This window comes from Furipterus horrens, unplaced genomic scaffold, assembly GCF_987537825.1.
Source record: "Furipterus horrens unplaced genomic scaffold, mFurHor1.1.pri manual_scaffold_2, whole genome shotgun sequence".
NCBI lineage: Eukaryota > Metazoa > Chordata > Mammalia > Chiroptera > Furipteridae > Furipterus > Furipterus horrens.
The window spans coordinates 30,516,332-30,536,139 of record NW_028327172.1 but is presented as its reverse complement, the minus strand read 5'-3'; the positions used below and the strand labels follow the sequence as shown (position 1 = coordinate 30,536,139).

The following is a 19,808-nucleotide window of genomic DNA, read 5'->3' as shown; positions in this document are numbered from 1 at the left end:
CTCCCTGCAAACCTACTCCCCCACCTCCACACGTGTATCCGGTCAGAAGGGCCTTCAGAGAGAGCAGTCAGAAGGTACAGGTGGTGAGCCGGCACTCAGCCATCATGCCTCGCAGGTCCCTGTGAGCTCCTCCCCACTCAGTTGCCTGAGCAAACCCCGACTAATTGTTTTCCGGGGAGGGCGCTGGGCTCGCTCCTTGGCGCCTTCTCGGTCTGGGTTCTCCCCTCTCCCCGGGATAAAGGCCACCCCTGAAGGCTCCACAGTTCTTCGTCTCGGCTGGGATGAACTGTGGCAACTTCATCAGCGCCCACCGCAGCGCTGAGACGGCGGTGGCGACAGTGGCGAGGCCAGCTCGGCTGGGCTGGAGCGTGTGAAGCAGCAAGGGCACCTAGCGCCTCCAGCTCCTCCCTTTTAGCCCCGGTCCCGGGACTCCAGCTTCGGTGCTCCCAGTAGTAGCAGTTGCTGCACCTCGCTGCTTCGCGGGCAAAGGAGGAGAATCCGATCCCAGCACGCAGCGCAACCTGACGGAGTGGCGGAACCCTGTGCTCCGCTCCAGTTCCGAGGCTAGCGCACCCGCAGCGGGGGCTGGGCTGGAGCCCCGCACTGTCGCCGCCCGCTGTGGGGGGCGGGCTGGGGGCGTGGCGGCCGGGGCCGCCTTCCCGGGCGCATCTCTGAGCGCAGCACTGGGTGCTGCCGAGCCACCTCCCCCGCGGCCCGCTAGCAAGTTTGGCGGCTCTGAGCCTTGAGTGCCTCGGGATCCAGGCGCATTTGTTTTCTCCTGGCTTCCCCGCGCCCCGTTTAGCGGGGACCCTCGGGAGCGATCCGATGGATGTGCTTTTAGTTGTATGGTTCTGTTTGTGCACCGCCAGGACAGGTAAGAACGGCTGGGGCGGTTAGAGAGCTACAGGGAAAGGGGGGAGCCCCTCCGCTGTGCCCAGCGCCCACACGAGCGTCGTGAGACCTGGAGCCGAGCTCCGCTGGTCCGGGGAAGGGCGGTGCAGCGTGGATAGGTCTCTCAGATCTCTCTGCCCTGCTCCAGGTGAAAGGGTGAGGAGTGGGACTCCCAGGCTGGATGAACCCCTGAGGAGCGACCCCTTCCAGGGGGACGCGGCCTCGCGGACGCACGAGTGAGGGGAGCCGCCGAGGGCGCGCATCCTCCTACTGCTTGTAACCGGCTTCCGGGTGGAAACCCACGGTAGGGCGAGCCCCTGAGCCCCGCACCCCAGAACTTGAAAGGTGCTCTGGAAACCGCTCTCCCTCCGTCCCGCCAGGCCGAGAAGGGGCAGCCGTGGGAATTGCACCCGCAGAGGGAGCGCTTCCGGCCGGTGGGCGCTGCCGGAGCCTGGGAGGGCGCGGCGTGGGGTGAGGGCTGCGGGTGAACCGCGCTCTTCTCTTGTCCCCTCCTGCCTCTCCCCAGTGGAACTCCGGGAGTATTTTATCCCGCACCTCTCCCCATTTCCCTGTGCCCAAGGGCTGGGCGCACAATTTTTAGAGAATTGGACCGGTGGAGACAATCAGGGAGATTTTCTCAAGCTCCACACCAGTTTTCCCCTGCTATAATTGCAGGTTGTGGGATGGGGGTGGGGGCAAGGAAAATTGGCGTTATTTTCTTAAGTTCCCACTTTGTTCTGCCTCCAGACACGCAGTTGTGAGGACTAGCGCGCCTCCTTCCTTCAGCTTCTACTCGCCCCCCACCCCACCCCCATGCCTCCTGGGACTTGGAGATCTGCTGTCTGCCCTCTAATCCAAGAGGCTAGTAGATGTGGAAGCAGGTGGGGTGGGGTGGAGTAGGAAATTGGCAAAATTAGGGCTCTCCGATGAGGGCTGGTGGGTGTGGGGCAAGTTTTCATTCCTACCCCATTCAGCCTCTGTGCGCGCTGCCGGTTTTGCACCCCAGCATTTGGTGTGTAGTCATTCCCTGCCCTTTTTATCTTTTCCGCTTTTACCGCCCTTATTTCCCTTCTCCAGAGGCAAGGCCTCCTTCCCAGACGAGGCACGAGTTTATCCGGAGAAGCCTGGGGAGGGGGGCCTGGTCTTGGTTGGTTCAGAAGTTCCCTCCGCTTGCCCCCTGGCACCCCTCTTTGGCAGTTAGCCCACCAGAGGATACTGGAATTGGGCGTCTAGGAGATCCTCCTTGGCTCATGCCATTTTCCCAGGACTGAGAGGACAGCAGGATTCCTTTTGCCTAACGGAAGAGCGCTGGGTATGGACTTCACGACAAAAGCCATCTCCATGCCTTTCCTGTCTGTTTCCCGACACTCAAAGCTTAGGAGACGCCAAGGCTCAGTCCAGCCGAGAATAGTTGCTTCTTGAGTTTGAGGCCCATCCAGCTGCGTTTGTCTTTTAAAACCAAGAACAAACTGGGAGAAACGCGCCCGCGGAAAATCAGGACAGGCGAGGCTAGTGCACAGCGTGGGCTTGTGCGCTGAGAATCCATGTATTTAACAGGAACGAGAGAGAGAGAGAGAGAGAGAGAGAGAGAGAGAGAGAGAGAGAGAGAGAGAGAGAGAGAGAGAGAGAGAGAGAAAACTAGGTGGGGGAGGGGCCACCCGTTGGTCATTTCACGTCTCAAGTGCACCTCACCACCGAGTAAGCCTAACTCCTTTGTTCTTATGACTCCTTTGAAAAGTCGGCCAAAAAACTGCCCTCTCATGGGAGTGGGCTGTACCTCCAGACGCACGGCTTGTGGAGAGCTTAGAAAACACGGTCTTTCCCCTTTCCCACACCAAGCTCCTTTACATCTTGTAAAAAATTATGTTGTAGGCAAGAGTCATTCATGCATTTATTCATTCATTCCACACACAGTTGAGTGTCTTGCTGGCTGCGAGGACTGCTTATGCAAAGAGGAGATGTCTTGGTCCTTGACTTCCAGGAACTTACAGTTCAGCTGGTAACCTAGATAGAAACTGGGAAGCTTTAAAAAAATTAAATTCATTGGGGGTAACATTGGTTAATGAGTAGGTTTCAGGTGTATAATTCTCTTAATACATCATTTGTATATTGTGTTTTGTGCTCACCACCTAAAGCCTAGTCTCCCATCACCATATATTTGCCCCGCTTTTATACTTTGCATCCTCCCCTCACCCTGCAAAGTATTTTTATTCTTTTTCTACAGTTTGATGGGGGAGGGTGGGGAAAGGGGTGGGAGTGGAAGTTTGTCTTGAGGAAATACAGAGGAGGAATAGTAGGGATGAATTCTGGGGAAGGGCGGTGGGTGGTCAGGGAAGGCTTTAATCATGAGGCAACACCTGAGAGTGGTCTCAAAGGCTTTGTAGGGAGTTTTCCAGGTGGATGAAGTGAGAGAGGCATCCAGGCAGAGGGCCCAGTTTGCGCAGAGGCAGAGGAGCATGGAAGGGTCTGCCCATTGGTTGAGGCTGGCTTCCTATATGCCACCTGGCAGTACTTGAACACCAGAAGCCACATATTTCTTATGCAAAAATCATCAGAAGAGTCAGAGATAAGGGAGGGGGGGTTATATCTTGATTCTTTCACTTAGAATTTATTGTAGTTTGAGGGCCATGAGGAGCAGCTCTCTGAGGGCAGCCTCTTTGATTTTGCCCCGACCATCATTTCCGCATCACCCGTTCATCCTCTTAGGTAGCAGAGGCTGCTTTGTGATTAGTTTATCAGGAACCAAACAGCTGCCTGGAAAGTTTGTCAAGTGGGATAGTTGTTATCGGTGCTCTTAACAGTCCAAGATGAAATAAACACGTGGGACACTTAGTGAGCAGCTCAGATACCCCTGCCTTTTAATGGAAATGAATCGATGATATCAGGCACATTTTAATTAAAGCAGCACCGCAGTGCAGTAGCGGTTACATAGGAAAAGATCTAATGATAGGTGTCACAGGACGCTGCTTAAATTGCCCATTGTTCAGAGAGCTTGTTTCAGAGGGTCAAGCAGAGTCAAGAGAGGAGGTGCCATTTTCCATTTGTTTTTTTATGGGTGAAAAATGATTCTGGGATTTCTAGGTACATTACTAATCATGAAACTTTAGAAGGCTGAAATAATTGCAGTAATACCACATTATGTCCATGAGTTTTCTCCAATGACTTCGAAGTGTGAATAATATAAAACTGATTGATTACTCCCTTTTGGGTTTCCAGTTTGTTTTAGTCACCAAGGCAGGGAGTGGAGGTGGCCCCAGGGGCCAAGTGATTGCCTTTTGCTGCCACCAGCTGGACAGGAGAGATTTCCTTTTTGAAACACCTATGCTGTTGGTTAGCTATAAACTGAATGGAGCTGTGAATAGAGCCCCCAGCCTCTAGTGATCGTGTGAAATATTGGCTGATTGGAACAGGCCTAGAGCATCTTCTTCAAGGATATTGCTTTTGGGGTATTAATGACTTCTGTAGGAGTCCGGGGGCCTAAGTTCTATCAAGTGGCTGTGAAATCCTGCTGTAAAATGAGGTCTTGGAGCATCTGTCCAGCATCATATTCCTCTGCCTGGACCAGGGGGAAACAGCGGCCGTGGTGCACAATGAGCTAGATTAGATTTGAAGTGAGCCAGAACCAGGAGGAATCGCTTAAAAGCTTAGGCCTGCTACCCTGTGGGTGGGCTGAGTGGGTCTTGGCCTTGAGTACTCACTAGACGGGGCTTGGGATCAGCTGGAAGCAGCAGCAGCAGGTGTCTAGGAGCTTAGGGTGGAGGTTCCCCATCCCAGAGCCAGGCCCCAAGTGCTCTGTGACACTGATGTTCTCCCTTCTAGGTTTTTAAAAAATATTTCTTCTCCAGAAGCTTTTTATCCTGCTTAATTCTAGTTCTTGGCTTCAGCCATTTGTAGAGCAGTTATGGCCCAAGTAGAAAACTTTAATAGAGTTTCCTTGTAAAGGGCAGCAGCTCCATGCTTGGACAAGAAGCAGAAACATTCCAGTAAAAAATTACTTTTAATGGAACCAACACTCATACTATGTAAGGTTCGGGAGAGGCCACGTAGGCACTATCTTATTAGTAGATTTTCTGATTCCTTAGGCAGTGTGCATGGTGCTCTCTTTTACATGTGCTGCTCTTGGCACGAGGTGTTTCGTCCTGAAGGGGACCAAATAAAGGAAGAGGAGAAAACTGAATCCGGAAGCTTAAACGATTTCTCTTCTTCTGTTTTTATGGGATGTTTTCATGACAAGAGCAATCCAGTTATCTTAAAGCCAGGGAAGCCCCTTCACTTGTGGGTTGTGTAGGTTGTGTGGGTGGGTGGGGTGGCGAATATAGATTTAATGCATAGATTTCACAAAGCGAAGCCAGAGTGAGAGCCTTTGTAGGTCAGTTCGGCAAGTGGCGGGGTTGCGAGGAAGAGGGCCATCTGTGCCTTTTGTAGGGTTCCACTGGGGTCGGGACCAGGGAGCTGGAATGGTCTAGAGAGGTGATCTTATGAAAGACAGATGCAGCAAACTCCAGATGCGCTAGGAATGTCCACATAGTTACCACGGGAACCTCCCGAGGCTGGGAGGCAGGTGTGATCATCCCCATTTTACGGATGAAGGAACTGAGGCTCAGAAAAGCGAAGGGATTTTTGCAAGGGCGCAGCGTTAGGGTGGGATGAGACAGGGCTGAACCTAGCTTGTAGTTTAGTGTTGTATCCACAACACTTTCTGGGTTGAGGGTGCTGTGTTCTCATTTGGGGACGGGGACCCATGGGCACCACTGGGGTGTTCTGTCAGTTCCACAGAATCTGTCTGGGGGCCTTTTAGGCTTGTCCAGCTGCAGGGCTCCTAGTCTGAGAAGTTGGGCATCTTAAGGATGACAGTCATAGTCGATTTTTAGTCCCTGCATGTTAGCTATTGCCACAATAATATGCATAACCAGCCACCAAAAACTCAGTGACCTAAAACAACATTTATTATTTAAAATTTTATTTGCTTATTTATTTATTTATTTTTAGAGAGAGAGGACGGGAGGGACAAAAGGAAACATCAATGCCTCTTGCACACCCACAGCTGGGCACCTGGTCCACAACCCAGGACTGTGCCCTGACTGGGAATTGAACATGAGGCCTTTTGATTTGCAGAATGATGCCCAACGAACTGAGTCACACTGGTCAGGGCTAAACCAACATTTATTTCAGTACACGTCTGTCGGTTGGTTTGGTGTTGGCTGATCCAGGTCATTGCACCCAAAGCAGTGATTGTGCATCAGCTTATCTGTTAATTAACTGGGCCCTAAATTCAAGGCACTGGGGCTATAGGGGTGCTTCCTTTTTCTCGTAAGGGCCCATTCCCCAGATCACTTTCCAAATTCCTGTCCAAAGAAAGACCAGCAAGGAGGTCCTCATGATTTAATTTCTGCCATATAGGTGTAGAACGCTATAGATCAAGCTGAAATATTAGTTTCTTTCCGGCCTTTTCAAGGTCATCACGAAACTGCTGGTACCTGAGCTCACTTGGAGAGAAACATCACCAGCCTCAACAAGAGGCTCGTGCTGCTATGACTTGGCTGGTAGACACCCATTTAGCTCAGTGCTTCTTTGCACACAGTAGGTACTCCGTCAGTTTTTGTGAATTGAGTCTGTGTGAGGGATGAGCCGTTTCAGTTAGGTAGGAGAGAAACTTAATAAAACCATAAACACACACCATAAAGCCCCCTAGTGACACCCCATTGCAATGAGAACAATACCTGTCCCCTCGCTGTGGCTCACAGGCAGGCCCTGCTCTTCGGCCTCATTTCCTACGACTCTCCCCTCCCCCAGTCCACTCTGTTCCAGCCACACGAGGCCTTTCTCTGTTCCCTGGACACACCAACTTTGTTCCTGGTTTGCACTTGCTGTTCTCCAAACCTGGAAAGCTTTCCCCCCAGATTTCCCTTATCCAGTCCCTCCTCATCATTTAGGTTTCTGCTCAGAAGAAACTTCCCTGACCATCCTTACTAAAGCCCCAGGCAAATTGCTTTCTATGTCGTCCCTCTGCTTTATTTTCTGCATGGCACTTACTGCTTTCTCAGATGACCTTGTTTATTGTTGGCCCTCTCCCCACCCCCTGCCCTGGGAATGCATGCTCAGTGAGGACTCGCCAGGGCCTAGCAGTGTGTGTGCTACATAGTAAGCCTCAGTAACACCTGTTGGAAAAGGACTGAATAGATGAACGAATGCAGAATGAGTGGAAGGATGGGTAACTGAGTCTTATAACTGCTGCATTTGCAAGGGGAGAACTTTAATTTTTTAGTGCAAAGGACAAGGGGAAGCCTGACAAATTGAGAAGGCGGTTATATGCACTGTTCCTTTAATTTAACCCCTGGTCTGCCTAGCCGGTGATGGGCTTCAGCTTCAAAAAGCCTTCACTGACCCACCTTCTGTGGACAGGAGCTCAGATTGCTGTGGAAGTCTCTTGTTTCCTCACAGCAAGACTAAGGATCTGGTAGATTTTCTTCTTAAATCTGTGAGGCAGGGGCTGAGGCAGGGAGGACAGATGAGGCTGTAATAGCTCATGATGTCCTGATGAACGTTCACTCAGTCTCTCTGGGACAAATTGGGCTCAAGCTCTCCAGACCTTGCCTCTGCGCCTGCATTACCATTAGAACTTGACAGCTGTTGCTGATTAAAACATTCCCAACTGTGCCAGCAGAACTGCGCTATTGAGATGCTAAGTGTAGCTAGACACAGCCTTATGAATGGCTTAACCACAGCCTCTCAGAGCAAGCTCTGGCCTTATTAATGTGTATAATTGGGAGTCACTTTGCAGTCATGAGGGTATCATTCTGTGGAATGCCCCCCTCTCCCGCCCCTGGAGGGTTCTGAGGCAGCCTTAGAGATCTGCCATTCTTAGCTGGGGCAGCAGGGGACTTGGGGCCGTGTTTCTCTGCACTAAGGTTTTCCAAAAAGAGTAGTCAGAGTGTCTAACTTTCCATTTAGAAGACTGTCCCCTTGGATGGAAATGAACATCCGCTGTTACAGGGAGCCTCTTTTCCGGCCAGTCCCTCTGGCATGCTTCTCCTCCATGGCCAGGATCTCTCTCTCCATGGCCTTCCTCTTTACCGCAGGTGGTTGTGCCTGATTCATGGGGAGTGCTTTGCAGAGGTCTCCACTGGTGAGGGGGTGTCCGATTTCACTGCTGCATAGGTCTCTGAAGCCACAATTATCAGGGCTACTATTCTGTACCCACAGTCCCCAGATTTGAAAAAGCTCGGAAACCCAAAGTTTCTTTGTAACTCACCTGACAGCAAAATTTACCCTGAGCTCAACCCACTGGGTGGCAAAACTTGACCTCAACTGGTATGACTCTATTTATAGTGTTTGTTTAACCAATTAGAGGAAAATGTTATACTTTTTGCTCAAGAAATACTGTATTTGATTATGGGGTACTGATTCAGACTTTGCTGAAGGTAATACAATATGACATATTACCTTTCAAACATATGACACATTGCGAATATGGAATATATTATATTAGGCCCTGCGGATTTAGGACAAGTGATTATCAGTGTGTATTGAATGAGGTGGGAGTGGGAAAAGGGGCAAAGAAAGTATGATGCCACTGGGGTAATGGAGCAGGGTTGCCTTCTTTTTCTCCCAGCAAGAGCATCTCCAACCACTGATCACTGGCTTCTCTGTATTCGCTGCCACTCCTGGCCCCTAATTTCTGTTCTGTATTACTGCCAGCAGTCTGCATTTTAAGCCAAGACAGCTTTTTGTTCCATTTCAGTGCTGGGCTCTGGGATGGACCCCGACCTCCAGATGGATATTATCACTGAGCTTGACCTCGTGAACACTACCCTTGGCGTCACGCAGGTGTCCGGACTGCACAATGCCAGCAAAGCGTTTTTATTTCAAGGTAAAGGTACTTCTTCCTTTGCGTGGGGCAGAGCTTGGGGAAGAGGTCTGCCTGAGGAGTGGTCACTGGGTGTGTATGGTTGGAAGATCATCTCTGCTATTTCTCTTTTGTCATAAGGAATGTTCAGAAATGCTGAGGGTGTTCAGATATTTGGGGGGAGGGTGTGTTCTGATGGTACAAGGGGGGTGCTAGAGGACATGGTGGTGAAATATTTGGCTCTCAGTAAAATATTTCTCTGGGGATTTTGGTAGAGATGTCAAGTGGAATGAAGTCCTTGAAAGCCATTGGCCAGCCATGTTATTTTCACAGGATATTTCTTTATTATCTGCATATTTACCTACAACCCTACCTTTTCCTACATCTCTCATCTAACGGATAGCTCATGAGCACAGAGGGCGTTTTATGGCTGTATTCTCTTAGGGGTGTAGCTTAGTTGGCTCTGCCCACTAAGTTTGACTACAGTGCATTACATCATTCAACAAGCATTCAGAGGCAGTATCATGTGCTTTTTAAATGCATGGGCTCCGGAGCCCGACTGCCTGCGATCAGTTTCCTATCCTGCCACTTACTGGCTTTGAGACTTTGGGCCGTTACTTAGCCTGATTCTCCTTGTGTCCTCTTCGAAAATACTCATACTGACCTCATGGGGCTGTGGCAAGGGGCTAACCCGGTGAAGTGGTTAAAACAGTGCTTGGTACATCGACTCTCAGTAAGTATTAGCTGTTATTACGGAACTCCTACTGTGAACCAGGCAACGTGCTAATGGTGGCTCACCAGTAAGAGTGAATAAGTGCAGCCCCTGCTTTAAAATAGAGTGAGGAAAACAGCCATTACACAAGGAATTATTGAATTCCAGTTGTTACAATGAAGGCAGTGTCAAATAAGTGTAGTCCCATCAGATCTGACTTACCTGGGGTGGGGGGATGGTAATGGTCAGGGAAAGGCCTCCCTGGAAAGGGCTATGTCAGTCAAGACTTGAAAAATGAGTAGAGAGGCTGGTGTAGGACGGGGTGGGGCTCAGAGTGTTTTGGGGAGAGGAAACAGTATGCATGCAACTCCTAAGGCAGAAACCAACAGAAAGATGAGAAGTGTGGCTGAAGCGGGGTCAGTGGCTGGAGAGGTAGGCAGGGGCTCATTTACATTGGACCCTGTGGGGAGAACTGCTATTTAGCTGATATCCACAGGTTTGGGCATAGTGCTGAGTTATGGTCGGTGTCCATTCTGATAGGTGGGAGGCACTAGACCTGATATTAACTGTTGTAAATATTACCCCAGCCTGTAGGACAGGTGAGTGGTTTTGTACGTGTCTCTCAGAGTGTTGGAGGCCTTTGTGGAGACTGAAGTGGGGGAGTGACCTGGTCAGACGTGGTAGTCAGGCAGCCCGGATAGTCCTCTGTGGAAATGCTTGGCAGGTTTTTTTTTTTTGGCTCATTTTTATGAAGATAACAAAAAGATTGTTTTAGAGTGACTGCACCAATATTATGGGATGAGATTTACATATTTACTGTGCAGATAATTTAAGCCTTATTAATGATATATGGAAAATCTACAGTTATTGTATAATGATACATAACAAGACTACAGATACGTCCATTTCCACTTAATTTTACTAAGGAGTTGAAGTAAATAAGCTGGGCATGGATGAGAGAATACAGGCTGGATTGCTTTTCTCTTTGCTCAGTTATTGTTGAGTGACCCTGAGACTCTGGACCTGGGCGAAGCTGCTGACCTGTCAGCAGAGTTGCTATGGAAGCCTGGCTTGTTGGTAAGCTGCGTGAGGGCAGAAGTTGCCTGTCTCACTGCCCCTAGGTCTCCGGGGCCATGTCTTGTACATGGCACATCGTAGTGATTCATAAACATTTTGAGTTGAATAAAAATGTCTTCTTTCCATAATACAGTTAACTACGAAATGAAGACCGCATTTCTTCTGTCTAATGTGCTCTACAAAAGGATATTTTGCCTGCTATACTCACTATTCATTCACTCATTTATTTAGTCCACAAGTGTGGGCTTCCTGGGCTAGAACTCGGCTCTCTTATTTCTGTGTTCTTTGGAAACTGCTTCTGGGATATCTACCAGGCTCCCACCACAGGGAGGGAGTCTTAGCTTCCTTGATGGGAAGTATAACTTCATTATGGGAGTTTACCAGAGGAGGGATTTCCCTCATAAGGACCTTTGTGATCACATTGTACCCACTTAGGTAATCTCTCCAGCTCAAGATGGATAATTTAATCACATTGTAAAATCCCTTTTCTTTTTTTGCCACATAAGGAAATGTACTCACAGGTTCTGGCAGTAAGGACATGGACATTTTGGGGGAGAGATTATTTTACTTTTTGTAAAGTCTGCTCTCTGGCTCCCTACAATATATTTCTGTGGCATCTCAGTATCTCAACTCATTATAGCAGCAAGGTGAACCAGACTGCATACAACACTTTGCTTGGAAATCTCCTTAGCCAAATGTCCAAATCCACCTTTTACAAGTTTTGCTTCCCATGTGGGTACAGGACGCAGTATGGCTAAGTTTTCTGCCCCTTTGTAACAAGGACCCTGTATCTGCTAGTTTCCAATCCCAACAATGTGTTCCTCATTTCCTTTTTAGCCCTCACCAGCAGTATTTTTAATATTCATATTTCTGATAGCCTTTTCACAATGATTTAAATGTTCTCTGAGATTATAGTTTTTTTTTTTTTTTTACCCTTTTCTTTTCTTCATTCTGAGTTTTCACTTATCATTTATATTTGTACCAACAGTGTGTTCAAGGCAATCTAGGCTTTTTCTATCATGGTCCTTGAATATTTTTCAGTCTCTTACAAGGGGGAACCCAAAGAAACTGGAATTATCTTGAGGGGGGCGGGCCCCTTGTAGTACAGGCTTCTACGCTAGGTAAGTATTCTAGGAACCCATTTGGGTCAGTGTGCCTGCTGCACTGCGTTCAGCTTAAGTGAATTTTTTTGATGACTCTTTCAGTGAATTTGTCCATTTTATGATGGGTGATTTACAAGCACACCTGCCCACACTGTGCTGAATGTTCAGCAGTTTTTGACCAAAAACGGCATGACCCCCATGCCCCAGCCACCTGATTCACCTGATCTCCCCCAGAGAACTATCTTTCCCCCCTCAGGGTGAAAAAAGTCCTCAAAGGGAAATATATTTTGCCGATGTGGAAGAGGTGAAACAAAAAATGGCAGAAGCACTAAAAGGCATCAAAATTGATGAGTTCAAAACCTGTTTTGCGCAGTGGGAAAAACATCTCCATAGGTGGAGAGTACTTTGAAGATGATGGAAGTTTACACATGCAGAGTAAATACACAATTTTATATAAATAAGTTCTGGATTCTTTTGGGTCCCCCCTCATATTAATCCACAAGTCCCCAAGGCCCCAAGGCTGCTTCACGTTTTTAGTTATTTGTTACAGCTGTACTCCACTCCCAGGTACCAGACTCTGTATTAATTCCTATTGTTGCTATAACAAATGACCACAAATTAGTGGCTTAAAACAGAACATATTTATTATCTTACAGTTCTGGAAGTCAGAAGTATCAAATGGGCTTTAGGGGGCCTGAAATCAAGGTCTTAACTGAGCTATGTCCCTTTTCTGGCTTCTGGAGGCTCCACACTCCTTGGCTCCTGGCTGTGGCTGTCCACCCTCTGCTTTGGTCATCAGATTGTCTTTTCTGATACGGACTCTTCTGCTTCCTTTTCTTCCCTTATAAGGAAGCTTGTAATTATATGGGGCCCACCCAGACAACCCAGGGTAATCTCCTCATCTTGAGATGGACAATTTAATTACATTAGCAAAGTCTCCTCCACCCCTCATATAAGGTAAAATATTTACAGCTTCTCAGGGTTAAGATATGTATAATTCTTTTAAAAAAAGATTTTAAATTTATTTTTAGAGAGAGGGTAAATGAGGGAGAAGGAGAAGGAGAGAAACATCAATGTGTGGTTGCCTCTCATATATCCCCAACCAGGGACCCGGCCTGCCACCCAGGCAGGTGCCCTGACTGGGAATCAAACTGGCAGCCCTTTGGTTCACAGGCCAGCACTCAATCCACTGAGCCACAGCAGCCAGGGTAAGATGTGGATTTTTATTGGGTGGCGGTGGGGTGCATAATTGTGTCTACCACAGGATGGTTACCTGCTGTTGGGCAGAAATATAAACACTATGATGTTTCCAGTATGTTCCAAATAAGTCCTACTTTGCAATGCAGCACTGTGTGATACAAATATAATGGAGTAGTACCTGTAATTTTAATTTTTGTAGTAGCCACATTAAGTAAGGAAAAAGAAACAGGTTAAATTAAATTTTATTATAAATTTTATTTAACCCAATGTATAAAATTATTTTTCAGCATATGGCCACAAATTAATAAACATTTTATCATTTTTTACAAAGTCCTTAATACCTAGTTTATATTTCATACTTACAATATATGTTAATTTGGAAGCAGATTTTCATCTGGAATAATTGAACTGTATTTAGATTTCATAACATTTAAACTTGAAAAAGTAGGTTTGCCAAGTTATTCCATACATGCTTACTTATCATATTTTAAAGATAGCTTTATGGAGGTATAATTGACTTGTAATATACTGTGCGTATTTCGAAGTGTACAATTTGATAATTTTGATATGTGAGGATATCTGTGCTATCGCCACAATCAAAATTACGAGCAAATTTAATCACTCCCAAAACTTCCCTTTTTAATCTTTTTATAGTCTCTCCCTCCTGCACCTTTCAGCCATTATCCCCAGGCAACTACTGATCTGCTTTCAGTCACTGCAGAGTAGTTTGCATTTTCTAGAATATTATATAAACAAAATTATATGATAGGTCCTTTTTTTCTGGCCTGGATTCTTTTACCAATTATAGTTATTTTGATATTTGTACGTGTTGTAGCATATAAAGGGCAATAACTGGGTCTTACCTTTATTTTCCTCTCTCTTTTTAAACCAAAAAGACAAACTCTATATTTTCATCGAGATATTTATGAAACAGAACCCACGGGCTGTTCACTTATGAGGAGCTCAATTGCCTGTCTCCAAAAGCATAACTCTTAATATCAGAGTTTGGTGAAAAGAAAAGGAATTATTTATTTAAAGGTTATATAGTTTTAGATTAATGGAGGATTTCTGCCATTAAGTCTTACTTTCTTTAAAACACCCACAAACACGTAGTCCTGCCTCCCCTGCCAAACAAGGCTAGTTTTAGAATAGAAAAGTTAGAGATGCCATTTGCCTGCTTCCCAGATACAGTTCGGTCTTACTGGCAGCTTCCAATCATTCGTGTCTGATTGGGGAGGTCTTGCCTGTGTCCTGGTGCTCTCCAGCTCTTAATCCAGAACCACATGGTTCTCCCCTTTTACCTCCTTGCAAACCCCGTGGAGTTCTCCCTTCCCTTTCAAAGCTGCATGGTTCTTTCTCTGCAGATGGCTGCTGCCTTATTTTTAAATCCCTGACTGAGGCCTGTGATGAAGTGGGCATGATAACCGGTTATGACCATTCACAGAACCTTGCGCAGGCCCAGTAAGCTCTTTCCTCACCATTCTATGGTCAAAACCCCTCCAGTCTCCTTGGGGCCTTGGAAGAACCAAAACCATTTGCATAACTAAGTCACTCACTACCAGCCATAGATAATGCAAAGGCATCTTGAAAGCTGTCCCCTTCCTCCATTCCCAAACCACAAGCTCTGGGGAATTTTGCGGCCCTGATCTGTAACATTTAGACCATTTACATTAATATGATTATTGACATGATTATATTTAAATATATAACTTTGCTATTTGTTTTCTACCTGTGCCATCTATTCTTTCTTCCATTTTTCTGCTTTCTGGCTTCTTTTGGATAATTAAAGTTTTTTTGTTATGATTCTATTTTATCTCCTTTGTTGGCCCATTAGATATAATTTTTTGTTTATTTTAGTGGTTCCTATGTTTAGGACTTATCACTATACACCTTCAAGTGATAGTATACAACTTTATGTGTAACATTTCAGTAGTTTACTTTGCTCCTCCTGACCATTGTTCTATTATTGTTATACACTTTATTTTTACTTATGTTGTAAGCCCCATACTACATACATTGTTATTATTTTTATGTAATAAGTCAATTACCATTTGAACACTTATAGCTAATAAGAAAATCAGTCACAAGTAGTTACTGTTTTCTGTGTTCTTCAGTTCCTTATGTGGATTCACATTTTCATCCATTTGTCATTTTCATCCTGTCCAAAGGACTTCCTTTAACATTTATTTGAGTGCAAGTCTGTTGGTGATGAACTCTTTCAGATTTTGTATGACCAAAATAAAAGTCTTTTTGTTTTCATTTTTTGAAAGATATTTTTGCTGGGTACAGAGTATTGGGTTGGCAGTTCTTTCCCTGTAGTTTTAAGAGGTTGATCCATTGTCTTCTCACTTCCATAGTTTCTGAAGAGAAATTTGTTGTCATCCAATCTTTGTTTTGCTGTAGGTAATGCAATTTTCCCCCCTGCTTTTAAGGTTTTCTCTTTATCACTGACTTTGAACAATTTGGTTATAATGTACCTTGGCATGGTTTTCTTCATATTTCTTATGTGTGCGATCTATTGAGCTTCATCAAATTTAGAAAATAAATTGGCCATTATATCTTCAAATATTTTTTCTGTCCCAATTGGCAGGAAATTCCAATTACATATATCTTAGGCTGCTTAAAGTCGTTCCACAGCTCAATGATACTTGGTTCATTTCAAAAATTGTTATCTTTTCTCTCTGTACAGTATTCCCTCACTTATCATGGGTATTACATTCTAGATGCCCCGGTGATAGGTGAAAATCCGTGAAGTAGGAACCTTACATTTATTTTAGTATTTATATTTTTTTAAGGCTTTATAAACCCTTCCCACACACTTATAAACTGTTCCCAGTTCCTTATTAACGTTTCTACTCCCTTATCAACCTTTTCCACACATTTATAAACACTACTTATGTTCTTAAACATATTCTACACTCTTGAACCTATGTAACTTTAACAACATACATGTACAGTACCACAAAATCCTGTGATATAGCAAAAAATCTGCAATAAATAATCAAATATAATATTTTAAAAAATCCCACGATACAGAGAGGCCATGATAAGTGAACTGCAATATAGAGAGGGACTACTATATATAATTTTTGATAGTTTTTATTGCTATGTCTTCAAGATCACTGAACTTCTGTATTGTCTGCTGTTGGTATCACTCAGTAATTTTTTAAAATCTCATATATTATAGTTTTATCTCTGTAAGTTCAGTTTTGATCCTTAAAGCTTTTTTCTGTGTTTTCATCTTACTCTTTGAGTAGATGGAATAGAGTTCCAATAACTGTTTCAATGTCCTTGACAGTTAATTCTAATATTTGTATCAGTGCTGGGCCAATTTTGATTGGTTAATTTTCTCCCAATGCTACATTTTTTTTCACGCCTGATGATGTTTGATTGACTGCCAGGCATTGTGAATTTTACCTTGTTTGGTGCTGAATATTTTGTATTCTTATAAATATTATTGAGTTTTATTCAAGGACACAGTTAAGTTACTGGGAAACAATTCGATTTTTTTTGGGTCCTAACATTTAAGTTTTCTTAGATGAACTGGAGCAATGCTTGTGCTAATAGCAATTAGCTAATTATTTTTGATCCTTCTGTACTCTATCCAATCCTCATGAATCATGGAGTTTTCTACTTTAATTGGTGGGAATAGGTACTATTCTCAATCCTGATGATATGCTGGGCACTGTTACCTTTTAGGTGGTGGCTCTTTGTTCTTGGGTAGTCTTCTCACATGCATGTACTGATCATACTCCACTGAGTACTGATCATGAAAGAGATCCCTTTTTTTCCCTCTGTGCTGTTGTTTCCTCTCATGAATACTGTCCTGTGAAATCTTGGTGCCTTGGTCTTCCCAGATTCTCAGCTTCCTCACTTCAGCTCAGGGAGACCACTGAGCTCTTTCTGAGTTCCTTCTCCATATGCCACAGCCAGGGACCTCTTACCAGAGCAGTCAGCTTGGGTAATTGTAAGGCTCATCTCTTTTGTTTTTCATCTCTTAAAGATCACTGCCCTTCAAGGACTGATATCCAGTGTCTTGGAAACTGCTGTTTCATTGAATATTCATTTTAAATTTAAATTCAAATTAATTCAAGTTAAAATTTATTTCCTCAGTCACACTAGTCATATTTCAAGTGCTCCACTGACATATGTGGCTAGGGGTTACTGTATTAGACAGTACAGGTCTAGAGAGGCTTACAGATTTTACTGTTTTACCACTGCTCAGTGAATATGGGAAGGCTACAAAATCCTCTCTCTCAATGTTAATATATGACAGCAACTAGCAGGCTACCTAAGCTCTTTACCTCCATTTACTCATTGATAAAATGAAGTAATAATAGTACCTACTATATGTGGTTATAGTGAGGATGAAATAAATTAATACGTAAAAAGTGCTACAATAGTACTAACCTTAATTCATTAAATGTGAGCCATTTTTAAGTAATAGGGTATAACTTTGACCTTCTTTCCTATGTGTATCAACTGTCTTGTGCGTTAATTATGTCAGATTTTTTAAAACATTTTTTTTCTTTTATTGATTTTTAGATAGAAGGGAAAGGAGGAAGAAAGAGGGGAAGAGAAACATCAGTGTGACAGAGAAACATCAATCTGTTGCTTCTTGCAGGTGCCCCGACTGGGGGCTGAACCCACAACCCAGGCATGGGGCCTGACTGAGAATCAAACCCGTGACCTTTCGGTTTGTGGGATGAAGCCCAACCAACTGAGCCACACTGGCCAGGGCAATAATGTCAGATTTGAACCTGTAGAGATAGATTGGAGTAGTGGGAAAAAGCAGAGGATTAGAGAGTGGGCAGAAGATTAGGGCTCAGTCCTTTAGGTGTATTAATTTATTTCTTACTCACTACAATCATAAAGGTAAGCACTATTATTGCTCCTTTTTAAGCAAGGGGTAAATGAAAATACCTTGAGGGAATACTAAGGGTTATCAGTAAATAGGTCTCTTAATGTTTTCAAGCATTAGTTTTCTCATCTAGAAATGGGAAGAATACACAGACTGATTGCAAATGACAGCAAGTGAGAAAGCACTTTGAAAAGTGTAAAGTGTAAAAAATGAATTTATCCTTTCCTTCATTAATTTTTATTTCTTCTCATAATTTACCATTGTAAGTCCAACTCTGAGCTAATGTATATTAAAGTAGTGAAAAAAACCTTTATTTAAATGGAAGCCCATTCATAATATTGTTAAATTTAAGTAGAAAGCACATTTAACTAAAACCACTCCTATCATCCCAACTCTGAAGTCTGATAGGATTTATTTTGGGGCTAACCAGGTGTTAAGGTTGTCTTTATTACTGTTCCTGTAGAGGGCAAAAAATAAAATAAAATTTTTATTCTCTTCTTGCCTAAAACAAATTATATTTTATTTGGGATTGGCGGTAGGAGGCAGGGAGAATGGATGCCTATGTTTAAGACAGGCATCCATCTTCTCTTAAGCTAAAAAAACATTTTATATACCAGCATTAGAGTTTTAAAAATCATTTTGGAAGACCCCTGCTTTGCCTTGAATGGGACTCAGAAGATCTGAGGGTCTGCAACTGCACTTCTTCCTGACTGGCAGTGCCTTAGTGTTAAGTGGTTGGGAGGACGTGTTGTCTGTTGATGCTTCATTTATAAGTGAACTAGAATATGGATGAGCGAACATTCTTTGTGTTGCTTTTTCTGCTTCCAGGAAAGTGCTACCTTTCAGGAGTTCTATTTTAGGAGTTTTCTAAAGAAAAAAAAAATAGCATCTTTCAAGTAACTTGTTTTATGTGACAAGGTAGAACAAAGGCTAAAGTGGGATACTTCCAGAAGATTGAGACTTTTAGAACCTGTTTGCATTCTAGGATTTTTATGCTAGATGTTGTGGAAGACAGAGGTGCATAAGACAAAGACCTTGACCTCAGAGAGGTTATAATCTAGAAGGGCCAACACAGCACGCCCTCAGAAACTCAAGTGTCATGGAGAATAGCATTGGCTTGCAGTAGGGTGTGGCTTAAGTCCCAAGTTTGTTGGAGAAATTTCTTCTCACTGGATAACCTGGGGAAGGCTCCTCGGAGGAAGAAACACCTGACCAGGCCTTGGAAGATGACAGGAATGAAATACTATGTGGTTTCTGTTACATAGGAGCACTGCCCATGTGTAATCATTGTCACAAAACGGTGCTGGTAGCTTTAGCTGTAGCTCTTAACGCTTAGAAAATTTGAGTAAGACGGAGCTCCCCAAAGGGTTTGTTTAATGCTGAACATCCAGATTTCCCGCCACCCACTGTTGCCCAAGTCTGAATTGTTTTTTCTGTTGATTGGATGCGCTTCGTTGCTAAGTACCTCTGGGAGCATTTATGAGTCAACCTCACTTTGAGTGGAGTGATTTAGTATAACTTTGCATTTAATCAATTAGTGGAGTGATTCAATTCACATACCAGCATCTCCTGAATATAGGTATTTTTGCTCTTGCCGCAGTAACAGTGGAACAAGCTGCTAGAGTGGGCTTGCAAGTCCCTCTCTGGGGCCAATTAACACCTGCACTGGCATATTTTAGAACGTCATTAAATGGTTATGTGACTAAGTGTATATCGTAGAGCAAATAAACTGTACTTATTTCCAAAGTTTGAGCATTTCTGACATGAACAGTAAGTCTCTTTTCCCAGTCTCCTTCTCCCATCAAATAGTATAGTTAGGAAAGTGAGATGAAGAGAGACAGCAGAGAATGTAAAAAGGTACGAATTCTTTTAGAAACTATTAGGTACATGAGCCAATTCCACACTAACAAATTGATGTTGGGCAAGTCACTTTACCTCTTGAAATTTCTTTTCTCTTCAGACACTGAGTAATAATGTCGTGTCTATGCTTTAAGTTATTATAAGGGTTAATTTAGATTATATAAATTTATTGTAAGTAATAAAAAGAAATATAAAGGTTAATCAATATTATTAAGAGTAGTTATTCAGAAAGCATACATTATTTAGTGGGAACCTACT

General features: G+C 44.1%; 1 protein-coding gene across 2 annotated transcripts in view; it reads left to right on the top strand.

The window, feature by feature from the left end:
- The first annotated feature begins 760 nt into the window (after positions 1-760).
- Positions 761-19,808, top strand: part of NELL1 (neural EGFL like 1) — a 755,205-nt gene continuing 736,157 nt past the window's right edge. Inside the window, exons 1-2 of one of the 2 annotated variants that reach the window (XM_090263151.1) lie at positions 761-874; positions 8,633-8,761. In XM_090263151.1, coding sequence (XP_090119277.1) covers positions 826-874; positions 8,633-8,761 — 178 coding nt within the window. In that variant the 5' untranslated portion in view covers positions 761-825. Of the gene's footprint in view, positions 875-8,632; positions 8,762-19,808 lie in introns of those variants that run through there. The other variant, XM_090263150.1, reaches the window with a different exon arrangement.